This window comes from Penaeus vannamei, chromosome 2 (genome assembly GCF_042767895.1).
Source record: "Penaeus vannamei isolate JL-2024 chromosome 2, ASM4276789v1, whole genome shotgun sequence".
Lineage (NCBI taxonomy): Eukaryota > Metazoa > Arthropoda > Malacostraca > Decapoda > Penaeidae > Penaeus > Penaeus vannamei.
The window spans coordinates 7339488-7352266 of NC_091550.1; the positions used below are offsets into that span (position 1 = coordinate 7339488).

The following is a 12779-nucleotide window of genomic DNA, read 5'->3' on the forward strand; positions in this document are numbered from 1 at the left end:
CACTTTAATGAGAAATACATTACCACTTCTAACAATAACAGAAATAATAAGGATAACGCTCATAATAATAATAACGTCAACAAACATTGGCGGTCATTTGTAAAATTGTCGTTATGTGGGTCAGGTTAGGCAGTGTCCATTGCTTCTTGTGTAATGTTCCCCGGAGACGACTTGACTTAGATGGCGTGCGTGTGTTGGAGGTGTATATTTTTTCCGTTATTCGTTTTATTCAAAGTTCGTTAGGATTATTATTACTGGAGGAAAACTAGTAAGTTTGGGCTCTAACCAGTATATCATTGCTATCACTGGTACTGTTGTTGCGATTAGAATGGTGGTTTTAAATGGGTATTCTAACAAGTTTTATTTGAAATAAAGACAAAGAAGAGTAAGATACTGTAGTATTTATTCTCAAATAGAAGATGTTTTGTGTGTGTAAACAGAGATGTTAACAGACGATATTACGTATATGCATAATTTTCTTTGACCTCTCACACGTATTACCAGCAAAAAGGGTTTCAAGTACTCCTTAAGAAGCGCATTAATGAACATATCAAATATTGCAAGTTTAAATCTTAAAGAACTACAAAATTCTCCTTGGCCAAATATAAATCAGGTTAGAAGTCAGGAATTACTCCAATCAGATGACAGAAAGAAAAGAAATAAAAGATATTGTGAGGTAACTGATGCTAAGAACTTGTCAAGGAATTAGCTAAACCGATTGAATGGCTGCCATGTTACTGTTCATTATTTTCTAGAATAATACCAACAAGTAAACAAATATCATTCAACCTAACAGCTCCTTTTTCACATGGAGAAACAAAGAATTTCAAATGTATTTCTTTGTGGAAATAGCAGAAAGAAAAGAGTTTGGTGTTCTTCGTGGGGTACCAAGTTCCGTTCTAAATTATTTTTTTTCTAATGACGTCAATTATAAATGTCGAAAAATGTCTTTTCTTTTGTGGATTTCACCAGTTCATAGTAAAGTAACAATATGTTTATTAGCATATTAGCATAAATGTTTATAACATAATAAGTAATAAAGAAACGTGGTGAATGTGAACGAAATGCAAAATAATAAATTTGTAAAAAATAAACGTAGTAAAATAAGCATATTTCAGATAATGAATGAACTGCATACATTTTCTCCTTTATTAAGATTTCGTTAGCCATTTATTTATTCCTTATATATCCGAATTATCCCTAATTGTCCATTTTTCCATTAAACCAATTATTCCCCATATATCCGATTTATCCCTATATATTGCCCATTTTCTATTAAACCATTTATTCCCCATTTATCCGAGTTATCCCTATAAATTGCCCATTTTCTATTAAAGCCTTCCATTAGCACTGCCATATGAGAACCTAGTTCACGACATTCTTGCCCACAGTACTAGTTGGAGCCAAATTTATTTTCATTTTTACTTATCGTTTTATTTTATTTGTTCATTCATTTATTATATTATTTTTTACGTAATGCCGGCTGCCTTATACCGCCTTGTGCCGGTACAGATTCTGGGAGAGTTGCCATCCGATTTTTGAATCTTAATTTACGTGCGGGTTAAAGTGTTTAGATATTTATGTTGGACAGGGATTATTGTTCAAAGGTGCTTAAGTGAATTATTGATAATCTTCATTCATTTTTTTCTTTACATTACTTTACTGACATTATTGTAGATCAGTTATATTACTGCCAATAATTAAAACAGTAAGTAAATGATTTTTTAAAAAGGACACTCGAATTCATAAAAGCTGTATGTAGTAAAATATCTATAATCGTCATTTCTGACATTTGGACCAGCCAATTGTAAAAGAATTAGTTGTGCAAGAGTTAGTCATTGTATGATTAAAGGACATACTTTGTCTTTTTTGAAGGCAGAGATTTTTGTCTTTTCTACGCACTCTATCCAGCTCTTTCTTGTAAACAAAAGCCTATGGGGCATATTTTTATATTTAGAGGGCCTGGAATACAAAAGTAAGGTAACTGAGTTTTGAAGGGTGAAGACTGGTTTTTAAATATCATTTAAAATGGCGACAAAAGAAAACAAGTATCAAAATTGCACACACACACATACAAATATATACATATGTGTGTGTGTGTGTGTATATATATATATATATATATATATATATATATATATATATATATATATATATATATATATATATATTTAGATATTATATACATTCACACACACAATTGACTATATTTTAATGGTGATTTTATAGGGGTCTTTTGCTTCAAATAATAATAGCGGGGCAAGTTCCTCTTAACATTTTGTCCTTGGCTTTGTGTTCGACTACAGCGATTCTTAGACTTGTGCGGAAAACTAGATGAGAGTCTTGCCGAGTTTGTCCAAGAAAAAGACACTTCAGCACTTACTATCGTTTCTTTCATAAATGTGCAGTCATTCTGAATTTGTTCTACTACTAGGGTACTGAGAACATCTATCTTGTATATGTTGTACATTTTCGATCAGTTTTAATAGGGATAGTTTACATTTGTAAAATTAACATTCTTTATAGTAAATAAAATAAAAAATGTCCGAAGGTTTTTACTTCTGGAATCTTGACTGATGCGAGTGTAACATTATTCCTTGTGTTTCTCTTTTGCATGCAGTTATCAGTAAATAATAACAAAAGTCGGTAGGGTGTAAAAGTTAAGGTTCCGAAACCATTGCCTTAGTGTTATTTTTTCATAGGTAATTTTTGCAATCGGCATATTTTTCAAGTAATTCATATTACCACAAAACCTCCACTATGCACCTTAAAAATTCTATAGTGAGTGCAAACATAAACGGGAAGGTGTTTATTCCACATCATAATATTCCATATTAACATTGGGCAATAGAAAATCTTATCGTAAGGAAAGATCCACTGAAATATTAACATGGGAATACATCAGCCCTTCGTACAGTACTTTACCGTGGTTTAGTGATACCGTTTCTGTATTTTTCCTGGTTATTAAAGGTAAATAATACATAGCACTCAAATGGTGGTTCTCGCTAACTTATGACCTAGTGTGTTCAGTAAGTTTGCAGCGCCGGTGTGGAAGAAAGCTGTGGACTGTAGTAGTACATACTCATATTCACATATATTGTTTTCAATAAACTGACGGAGTTACTTGGTGTTTTCATCCCAGGTACTTAAGGAAAATGGTGTATAATTAACGTGTGTGCATATCTCTTAAGGAAGTCTAAGAAACTAATTAGTACAAGAGAAAGATAAGAAATATTCAAATGTACAGATACACCCTATTCAAGCCATTCCATGCCTCGTCTGTGTAAAGTTTTGTTTTGCCTCAGTTTTTTTTCCTTTACTTAACATTAGTGTCAGTATATTCCAATCTTGCATAAAGAACATTATCTTTTGCATAACAGATTTATTTTGATCATTTGCTTTGTACGATTCATTGTCCTGTCCTGCTCATTTCAAAATGATATTTGCATACAATGTGCTCTAGTGTATCTCATTTCTTATATTAATCATTCCCTGTCATGAGTGATTAACTTTTATATCTTCTGTTTAATCACTTACATATATTCATAACTGATTAAGGATGTCTCGGCCATTTCATCCCTTTTTTTTTTCTAACTTTTCTTTAATATGTTCGATCAAACTGCCACTCGTTCTGTTTACCTATTGTTTTTATTTTTGTTGAAGCTATGTTCAAAGATGTGTTATATGCTTTTGTAGTGATAAACTTTATACCACTATAAATAACATGATATACTTCTAACATGCAACATAATCTTTGGAAAATAAAAAGTAAAAGGTCCCCCATGATTATACTTTTTACCCCCTTAGATTTCAGGAGAGCATTGGTAGCTGTTGCTTTTTTGCGGTGCTCAGGATAGAAAGGGTTAATCTCTTCTAATGTACCTCTAATGCTGAGTTACATTCTCTCGTATAATTTTTCACAAGGCAATAAAGCAACACAAAGTCGTGGGACAGTGACTAGTATTTTTTTTTTTTTTTTTTTTTTTTTTTTTTTACTATTTTTACAAAATAAGATGAGAAGGCTAGTAGGATATATATTGAAGTTGGTATCAGATCAGCCATTCGTGGGTTTGATAGTAAGAAATTGTTTGAGGATCCAAGCTGCCTGATAACAATACAAAATATAAAATAACCACTTTAAAGTTGATCTTTTTTGTATAATTGCACAAGTTCATGCAATGGGTAAATGTTGATAATGAAAATATATTTAGATTTTTTTCAGATCTATTTAAGACATCATACATAATATAAATTCACTGTAAAAGTCAATATAAACACATTAATACAAATACTTAAATACTGATTGGTTATTATTCTACAGTGTTAAGATACTACAACAAGAACTCACACAATATCAGATTCAAGATATATCAAGGGCAATGTGCAGATAATGATATATATATAAAAAATATATAAATGTGAATCACATATCATCTACCCAAGGTATTTTTTTGTAGAAACCGCATTTGTTGATAGCTCTGTACCAAACTGTCATGTTTGCAAAGCTTGATATAAAATTAGAATAAAATAATATATATAGTTTTGCTAATGCTTTATCATCTCTTATGCATTCAAAATAACAATAACAAAGAAACAGCAAATACATTTCTCAGACCATCTTTTACTGCCAAAGAGAAAATTTACTGGTGTTGCGATAAAGTGCATTATACAAATATTTCCATAATAAAAATATGCCCAGTATGTGGGAATGTTCTGTTATATAATGGGGGCATTATGCTGAATACAATACATTTAAATATATATACAAAAGCTACACATGTCTTTTGATATATGCACTATTTCAGTCTTAACTTTTTTGAGCACCCTGAGCCAATACCTATAAAATCACCTACAGTTCCTTGTTCTTGGACTTCACTTATCACCTGTACCATATATACACATAATTTTCTATAGATATTTAATGTATTCCATTATGACTAAGGAAATATACAGTCAAAAAGAAAGAGTACTCAAATTCTGAAGGTAAATCGTGAACGTACAAACTGTCATTCCTGTAATTCTCATGATGGATCCACTCATACAATCTTTCTTAAAACTTCCATTGCATATACTGTGATGGAATGGTTTTCATTGATGAAAAGTTATATATAAAAAAATAGTCACAATCAATGCCTTACACAAAACTTGTTTCTTACTCTTAGCATGAAAATATTATTCACCTTACTTAAATCCTGGCAGTATTATTCTTATTTCTTAAAACTGCTTGCAGAGCACAATTGCATGTTGTGTGAACTTAGGCAAGACCGAGCCTAAAATATTCAAACAGTGTACCGTCCATCAAAATTCAGAAATCTTATATAATTGTAATACTATTACTTCTGTAAATAATTTCAAGTCATAGTTTTAAAATTACAATACTTAGTAAAAGTGTCAGTAAAAAGGAATAATTTTTTTTGCAAATGTGGAGAGGAATTTTACTGCAACATTACTTTACTCTGCATTGCTACCTAGAATCTTTATAACTCCTACACAACTTTTAAAGCTGGGGTATCACTGATCTACACTAAGCTCCTATCACCACTTCCAGCAGATATATTACTCAAACATTCTGTTCTATAGCACTAGCAGAACTGGCAGTAACCATGTAAGAGGACTGGTAGCAGGGTGCAACACCCAACCTTCCAATTCTTTCTTCAAAAGCCCATGCAAATGCAGTCTAAATCAGCCGTATAGAAATAGTTCCTAAGACGTAATTGGTCAGTACCAGCCTTGGCTTCATATTCAAAGATAGTATTACCTATAAATTAAGAACCTGAATTCCTATTTACCTTCACAATCATAGCAGATTCTTCCTCCTCTTTTGACTAGATGTTATTGTAGTTACAACTAAATATCAAAAAATCAATTTCTTTCCTAAGAATAATCAACAAATGTTTTACAACATTTGATTTTGCAATTTTCATACTTTCATCTAACCCTTTTTTTATATGCACTTTTGATATTCTGCTTTCAACTCAATTACACTTAAAGAACAAACATCTGCCACTACTACTGCATAACTGAACTTGTAATTTATCTAACATGTTCCTTTTTTGTATTTAACATCTAAAAGCAATGCAGAGTTGTGAGGACCATCTACATACAAAAGTTATAAATCTATAACAGATCTGCAGGTAAGACAGGATACAAGAGTTTGCAGTGTCTTTGCATATAATCTTAACAAGAGCAATACCTTTAAATTTGTTGTTAACCTTTAAGTTGTATGGTCATTTCAGTTAAAACTCATTAAGCTCAAATACAGGTTACTAGGTACATATGCAATGAAAAAACAGATGACATACTTTTCAATATTGGATAGTGTGTGATATTTCTATAACCCTACTTCAATAAAATGATTTTTATAATAGATACCCATTTGATTGTTCAACTTACAATTGTAAATAACCTTTCAGTACACTGCAAAGAATCTGGAGCCTGAAACTATATGCAGAAATGCTTTTATCAAACGTACAAGTCAAAAGCTTTATATTTCTTTCCAAACTTTTCATATGAAGAGAAACAGCCACATATAATTCATATGATGCTTATGACCTCTAGTGCACCAACTATGATAAGCAGTACAAAAGGGATTGAAAGTAGCAGTAACATCAAATGCAAGACATTAAGCATGTGACACCATGTCGAGGTGAAAGTGTGCATTATAAAGGTCCCAATAACTCGAGTTTTTGGAAGGTGTTCTTCGTAAGAAAAATTGTTTGCAGAGAAATTATTAAAAGAGATTGAGCTTTTGAGTACTTGTTTTCCCCCGAGCTGACACATCATTCAAGTGCTATCATTATCAAATTCATTCCATAATTTCCAAATTCCATGTGAAGAATAACTTGGATTCTCAAGACCATGAAAAACTAATTGGCAATAGCCATTACAAAAATATGCACGAGTTATACTCGGTACTGCTTTCTACAACACAAATTTTGATTATTATTCTTTTTCTAATATCCTTCAAGAGGCGTGTACTGAAATTCGGGCTTTTCTATTCTTAAATGTAATTATGACTGGTAATTGGTGTAACTGAAAAGAGGAGAGAAAATATTACATGGTGATCTGGATACATCAAAGACATACTTCAAATTATAATCATTCCATATCTGTCAACTTTAAAGAAAAAGGTACTTCTTCACAAATATGATTTGTCAATCTTGTTACCTATTTCTTACAGATATAATGAACTTAATTGAGGGTCTGCAATGTTCCTAAACATTAATACCAACATTGTTATGGACTACATAATGCTCTACATCCTACCTACATGTAGTGCTACTCTTTATAATTAATTGAAATTTCTCAAATGAGTTAGCAACCAAATATCATTCTCTATATAATGAATCTCTCTAATAACTGTGGCACAGTTTCTCAACATTTAATTTAAGCATAATGCAGACCATTACAGTGATTATCAAATCTTTTGGAAAAGATGTCCATTTATAATGTTGGAAAGATGTTTACCTCAATGATTACAGCTTCTATTCCAATAAAAGAAGGTAATAATGAATGAATGCAAGTTTTACGAGCAAGCCATACACTCTCCTTAACAAATGACAACCTAACTTCCAGTCTTTGCTCCATCTATTGCAAACTAATATCATGTATAAAGCACAGGAAGACCTACTTGCTGAAATTCATGCTCACACTTGTAGTTTCTCTTCTGCATTAACTATGCAAAAATCATAATAAAAAGACCAACAATACTGGTTTCCTCTCTGGGAAGTTCTTGTGTGTTATCCTCCTTGAACAGCTAAAACCTTTTAATTAAGTAATGACACAACTGATGCACTCTATGCGTACTTCCCCAAATTTCTGCCTATCGCATTCTCCACATTAGAATATGTACCCGTCAGTAAGATTTGGTACGCCTCTAGGGTGAAGGTGCCAAGTACTACAGTAATTGGGCCCCTGACTAGATGCATCTCAAGAAGCACCGGTCCCAGGCATGTTCAGGTACAACACAGTCCCTTCAAGAGTAACCAAGAGAATGATCACTAAATTCTTGGGCAATGCTCACAAACACAGAGTAGAGAGTTGTTATTGGCATTGGAGTTATACTGAAAAAAAGCATTGAAATCTTGATATTCTTTTTAGATGATCAAGAAATATCCTTTTCACAAACTTTACTTCATGATTTTTTTTTTTATATCATATTACAGAACACTCTTATAGATTATAAATTTAATATTTCTGTAAAAAAAAACAATACCATGAGAACTGTGGTTTTCAATAAAGATATCAAGCTTTCAAAGTAAGTGTTGCAAGAGTCATTATCACTGGAAACACATTTCTTGACCCTCTACCATGACCAATCACATATCAGGTATTCTGCACTTTCCTTGATGTTCCATTCACCTTCTCTGGTCAAGCATTTGTGTTTCCCAGCCCTAAAGCCATAGGTTTAATAAATATCTATTTAATATAGGATAAATGAAGGCATGAGGCAGTGAATGTTTGTTAAAGTACTATTAAGTGCTCACTACAATAATTACATTTCTTCTATAACACCTTCCACTTTTACATTACATTGTATAAAGTAAAGGCTTGTACCTTTATATAAATTTCTGGCTCACATATAGTTATTGCACATGTATCATATCAAAATACTTTTCCAATGTGAAATAGAAAAAAATATATAAACAAAGTGTTGCTGTCATATTAGACAATTAACATAGAAGTAAATATCAACTCATGTATGTGATATCTTTTAATGTAATCAGCACTAGATGAACAGGCTGATGAAAACTTTATAATGGTGTTGTCGTTTGTATCAATAAAATCAATATTTTCCACGTCTTGTTTTTTCTATTAATTGAAAAAAGTCCTTGATGAAACCCCTTACCAACCAAAGCCAATAACAAACTCTCTAAAACAACAACACTTAAAACATCCAACATTCATCATTGTCTCATGGGATACCTTAGTAGTAGGGTAGATTCTTATTGGACAATTAAAATAGCAGACTGTGCTGAGCTATGAGGTGTCACTCGGATTATCACAGAAAAGCAGCCAAACATAACCCGTGAAAGAGAAGAGGGAGGGTTCACACTCGCCTGCCGAACATCTCTCCACACTTTCTCAGGCAACACAGCAAGTTATGGCTACAGACTAGTAAAACACTGTGGGCAGGCATGTGGTTAGCTTTTGGTGGAAGCAACTCGTGAGACGTAAGTGCCCTGTGCCTTTTGGCAGTTGAACAGCCACTTGATAATACGTGCATTCTTCTCCACTATGGAAGGTTCACCCGTTCCACGAAGAGGCAAAGGAGGGCCAGGACCAGGACCTGTTGCAGCTCGTCCATCATCAGAATCTGAGCTGCCTCTCCGTCCCCCAGTTGGACCCGATTCCTCTGATGACACTTCTTCAAAGTATACTGGTGAGGAGTGAGGCGAGGATGGTGGAGATGTCAGATGCTGCCGAGTAACAGAATCTAAGCCCATTGATTCGAAGAATGCCTCTAGGTCTAAAGGGGCTAGCATCGGTCGTACATCTTCCTCCCAACGTCCTCGCTCATGAGTCACATCAGACCTCGATCTGAGGATGGGTCGCCTCCGTCCTTCTTCGCTCGTCCCAACTCCATTCCCTGTTCCTCCATAACCAGATATATCACTATCTGAAGATCGCCGGCCATCAGCTGTGAGCAAGGGCCCTCCAGTGGCACCAGCTCGTAATAAATTCATGGAAGAATCTTTTTGATCTCTTGGCGGTGGGGGTCTAGCTGGAGGCCTGTCAGGAGAACGCTGTGGGGGAGGAGGGGGAGGGTCGCGAAACATTCGAGGCGGACGAGGGGGCGGCTCTGGTGGGGTGTTGGAGGAGGTCAGTGCTTCTGGGCATGACGGCCTCCTCCGGCCACTTGTCCCACATTCTGAGTCTGTCTCACCTGCTGGGGAAGAGGCACGAGCCAGATCTGGCAGAGATTTGTGCGTCGTTACAGTTGCAGGTTCTGCACGGAATGTCCCTGACGGAGAACTCTTAATATTCCTTCTTGGTGGAGGTGGTGGTATCTTGGCCTTCCCATCCTTACTGTCAGGAGTTGTAAGTATTGCTGCCAAGTTTTCTCGCGAGTCCGTGTTGAGCAGGCGACGTAGCTTCATCTGCACATCATCCCCTCTGTCGCCAGGGCCATGAGAGAGAGATCTCCTTAGATCCCCTCCTGCGCGGCCGGTCTGGGCATCCCCATGCAGTCGCACCTTAGGTCGAGGCGTGATTCTAGGGGATCGAGCTGGCAGCGGAGGAGGCTGCACCCCTAAAGAGGCAGGACCAGCGGCTGGTTGCGGACGCGGGGGAGAGAGGCCGGTAGGCGCATGGCCGCGTATATTAGCTACACTGTTGTGGTCTGCGAGGGCATGGCGTCGCTCAGGTGCAGGGGAAGGTCGCGAAACATGAAGCGTATGTGAAGGTGCACTTAAGAAGATATTCGGGTTGGAGGAGATCTGCAGGTGATCAGGTCGAGCTGGTGCTTGTCGGTTGCCAAGCACTTGGTCACTCTTGACATAGCGTGACTTACTCTCCTGCAACAGCTGAACTGCGCTCTTGTTGCCACCTCCTCCCCCCCACCATCCGGGACCCACCACCATGCCTCCCCAACCCATCGACATTACGGCACCTGAAAAAGTACAAAAGCATTATTTTCTATCACTTTGTTATATCATTCTCAAGGGATCAATATCTTCCCGGTACTGTACTAGAGAACCATTGAAATAATATCAAAATAAGTAAATAATTTAAAAGAGTAAACAATAATGATATAAATTTCTTTCTCTTGGACTAATAAACTGTCTGTATGAAAACCATCATCTTCAATACTTGAAAAATCGTTAGTATCAGTTTACTTCAAACTATTTGAGTATTCCCTGAAAAATAATAAACAAGGAAGTTCAAAAGGTAGTTCAATTACATGTATGAATATGACATTTATTTTTTTTTAAATCATATTACAGCTTTCGGATACAGTTGAAAACGAAAGTGCAGCTGTACCAACCTTCTCAAGGCTATTTCGTATAATACTCTACTAAATTTCTTTAACAAGGCTTTACAGTCAACATAGTCATACTTAAATGACATAATGGCAAAACAAGGGTTGCAATAAAAGTTCTTGCTCATGTACATAAAACACTGAATGATTATTATCGACATATTCATTATATATCATTAACCAAACTACTTAACTATGCAAACTTCACTATATTCTCTGTTTTACAATAAAGTCCTTCAGTTTATGCAGTTTTTCGTTACCCCGAGAACATGAAAAATAAGCAGGTGGTCACAATAGCAAACAGACGTTATAAATGAATGTTTGATTGACTGATTGATTGGTGATGATTGCCAATCTGTAAATGAGGTTCCCCTTTGCGTTAATTAAACAGGTGTACACGGGTCTCGGTCTCTTTCTTTCTTTCTCTCTCTCTCGCTCTCTCTCTCTTTCTCTTTCTTTCTTTCTTTTTCTCTTTCTCTCTCTCTCTCACACTCACTCACTATCTCTCTCACTCCCTCACCCACTCACTATCTCTCTCACTCACTCACTATCTCTCTCACTCATTATATCCTGTCTCTGTTTCTCTTTCTCACTCACTATCTCCTGTCTCTCTCTCACACTCACTATCTCCTTTCTCCCTCTCTTTCTCACTCACTATCTCCTGTCTCTCTCTCACACTCACTATCTCCTTTCTCTCTCTCTTTCTCACTCACTATCTCCCCCCTCTCTCTCTCTCTCTCACTCACTATCTCCTCTCTCCCTCTCTCTTTCTCACTCACTATCTCCTCTCTCTCTCTCTCTCTCTCTCTCTCTCTCTCTCTCTCTCTCTCTCTCTCTCTCTCTCTCTCTCTCACTATCTCCTCTCTCCCTCTCTCTCATACACTCACTATCTCCTGTCTCTCTCTCTTTCTCTCACTCACTATCTCCTGTCTCCCTCCCTCTCTCCCTCCCTCCCTCCCTCTCTCCCTCAACCTCCATCTCCCTTCCTCTCCCTCCCTCCCCCTCTTTCCCTCTTCCCACCTTCGCAACTTACCCCAAAGTGTTTATTGCAGAACAAGAGGGCGGAATCTCTCATGTTGGACGGGTAGCTCCTGCATGAGGAATCGAGGGAGATTGCACCACATTCGCCACCAGGGAAGCCGCTCGCCCACTCTCAGCCCGGCGTAACTGTCGAGGAAGAAGAGAGGTTAAAAGAGAAGGGTATAATATTGAAAATCCACGCTGAGAAAGTGGCATGGAGCTGAGTATCCACCCTGAGGAAATGGTATAAAACGGGAAATTGACACTGAGGAAATGGCATAAAACGGGAAATCCACACTGAGAAAATGGATTAAATTGGAAATCCACGCTGAGAAAGTGGCATGTAACTGAGTATCCACACTGAGAAAATGGTATAATAAGGTTAGCGAATGGCAGAATACTGAAAATCCACACTGAGAAAATGGCATAAAACGGAAAATCCACACTGAACGTTTAAACACGAACATCCACACTGAGAAAATGGCATTACACTGAAAATCCACACTGAACATTCAAACACGAACATCTACACTGAACGTTCAAAGACGAACATCCACACTGAACGTTCAAACACAAAAATCCACACAGAAAATGACATTACACTGAAAATCCACACTGAACATTCAAAGACGAACATCTACACTGAACGTTCAAAGACGAACATCCACACTGAACGTTCAATACATATATCTTTCTGTCTTTCCTCTTACTGTGAAATTCCGACGAAAGGTTAAACATATCACCTTCTACAGATTGATATTTACTGCTACGACAAAGA

General features: G+C 36.2%; 1 protein-coding gene across 1 annotated transcript in view; it reads right to left on the bottom strand.

The window, feature by feature from the left end:
- Positions 1-8453: 8453 nt before the first annotated feature.
- LOC113802328 (protein FAM110D) overlaps positions 8454-12779 on the bottom strand; it is a 33442-nt gene continuing 29116 nt past the window's right edge. Inside the window, exons 3-4 of the mRNA XM_027352885.2 lie at positions 12015-12148; positions 8454-10612 (exon numbers count right to left, since the gene is read on the bottom strand). Of these exons, the coding sequence (XP_027208686.1) occupies positions 9144-10604 (1461 nt within the window). The 5' untranslated portion in view covers positions 10605-10612; positions 12015-12148 and the 3' untranslated portion in view covers positions 8454-9143. The remainder of the gene's footprint in view (positions 10613-12014; positions 12149-12779) is intronic.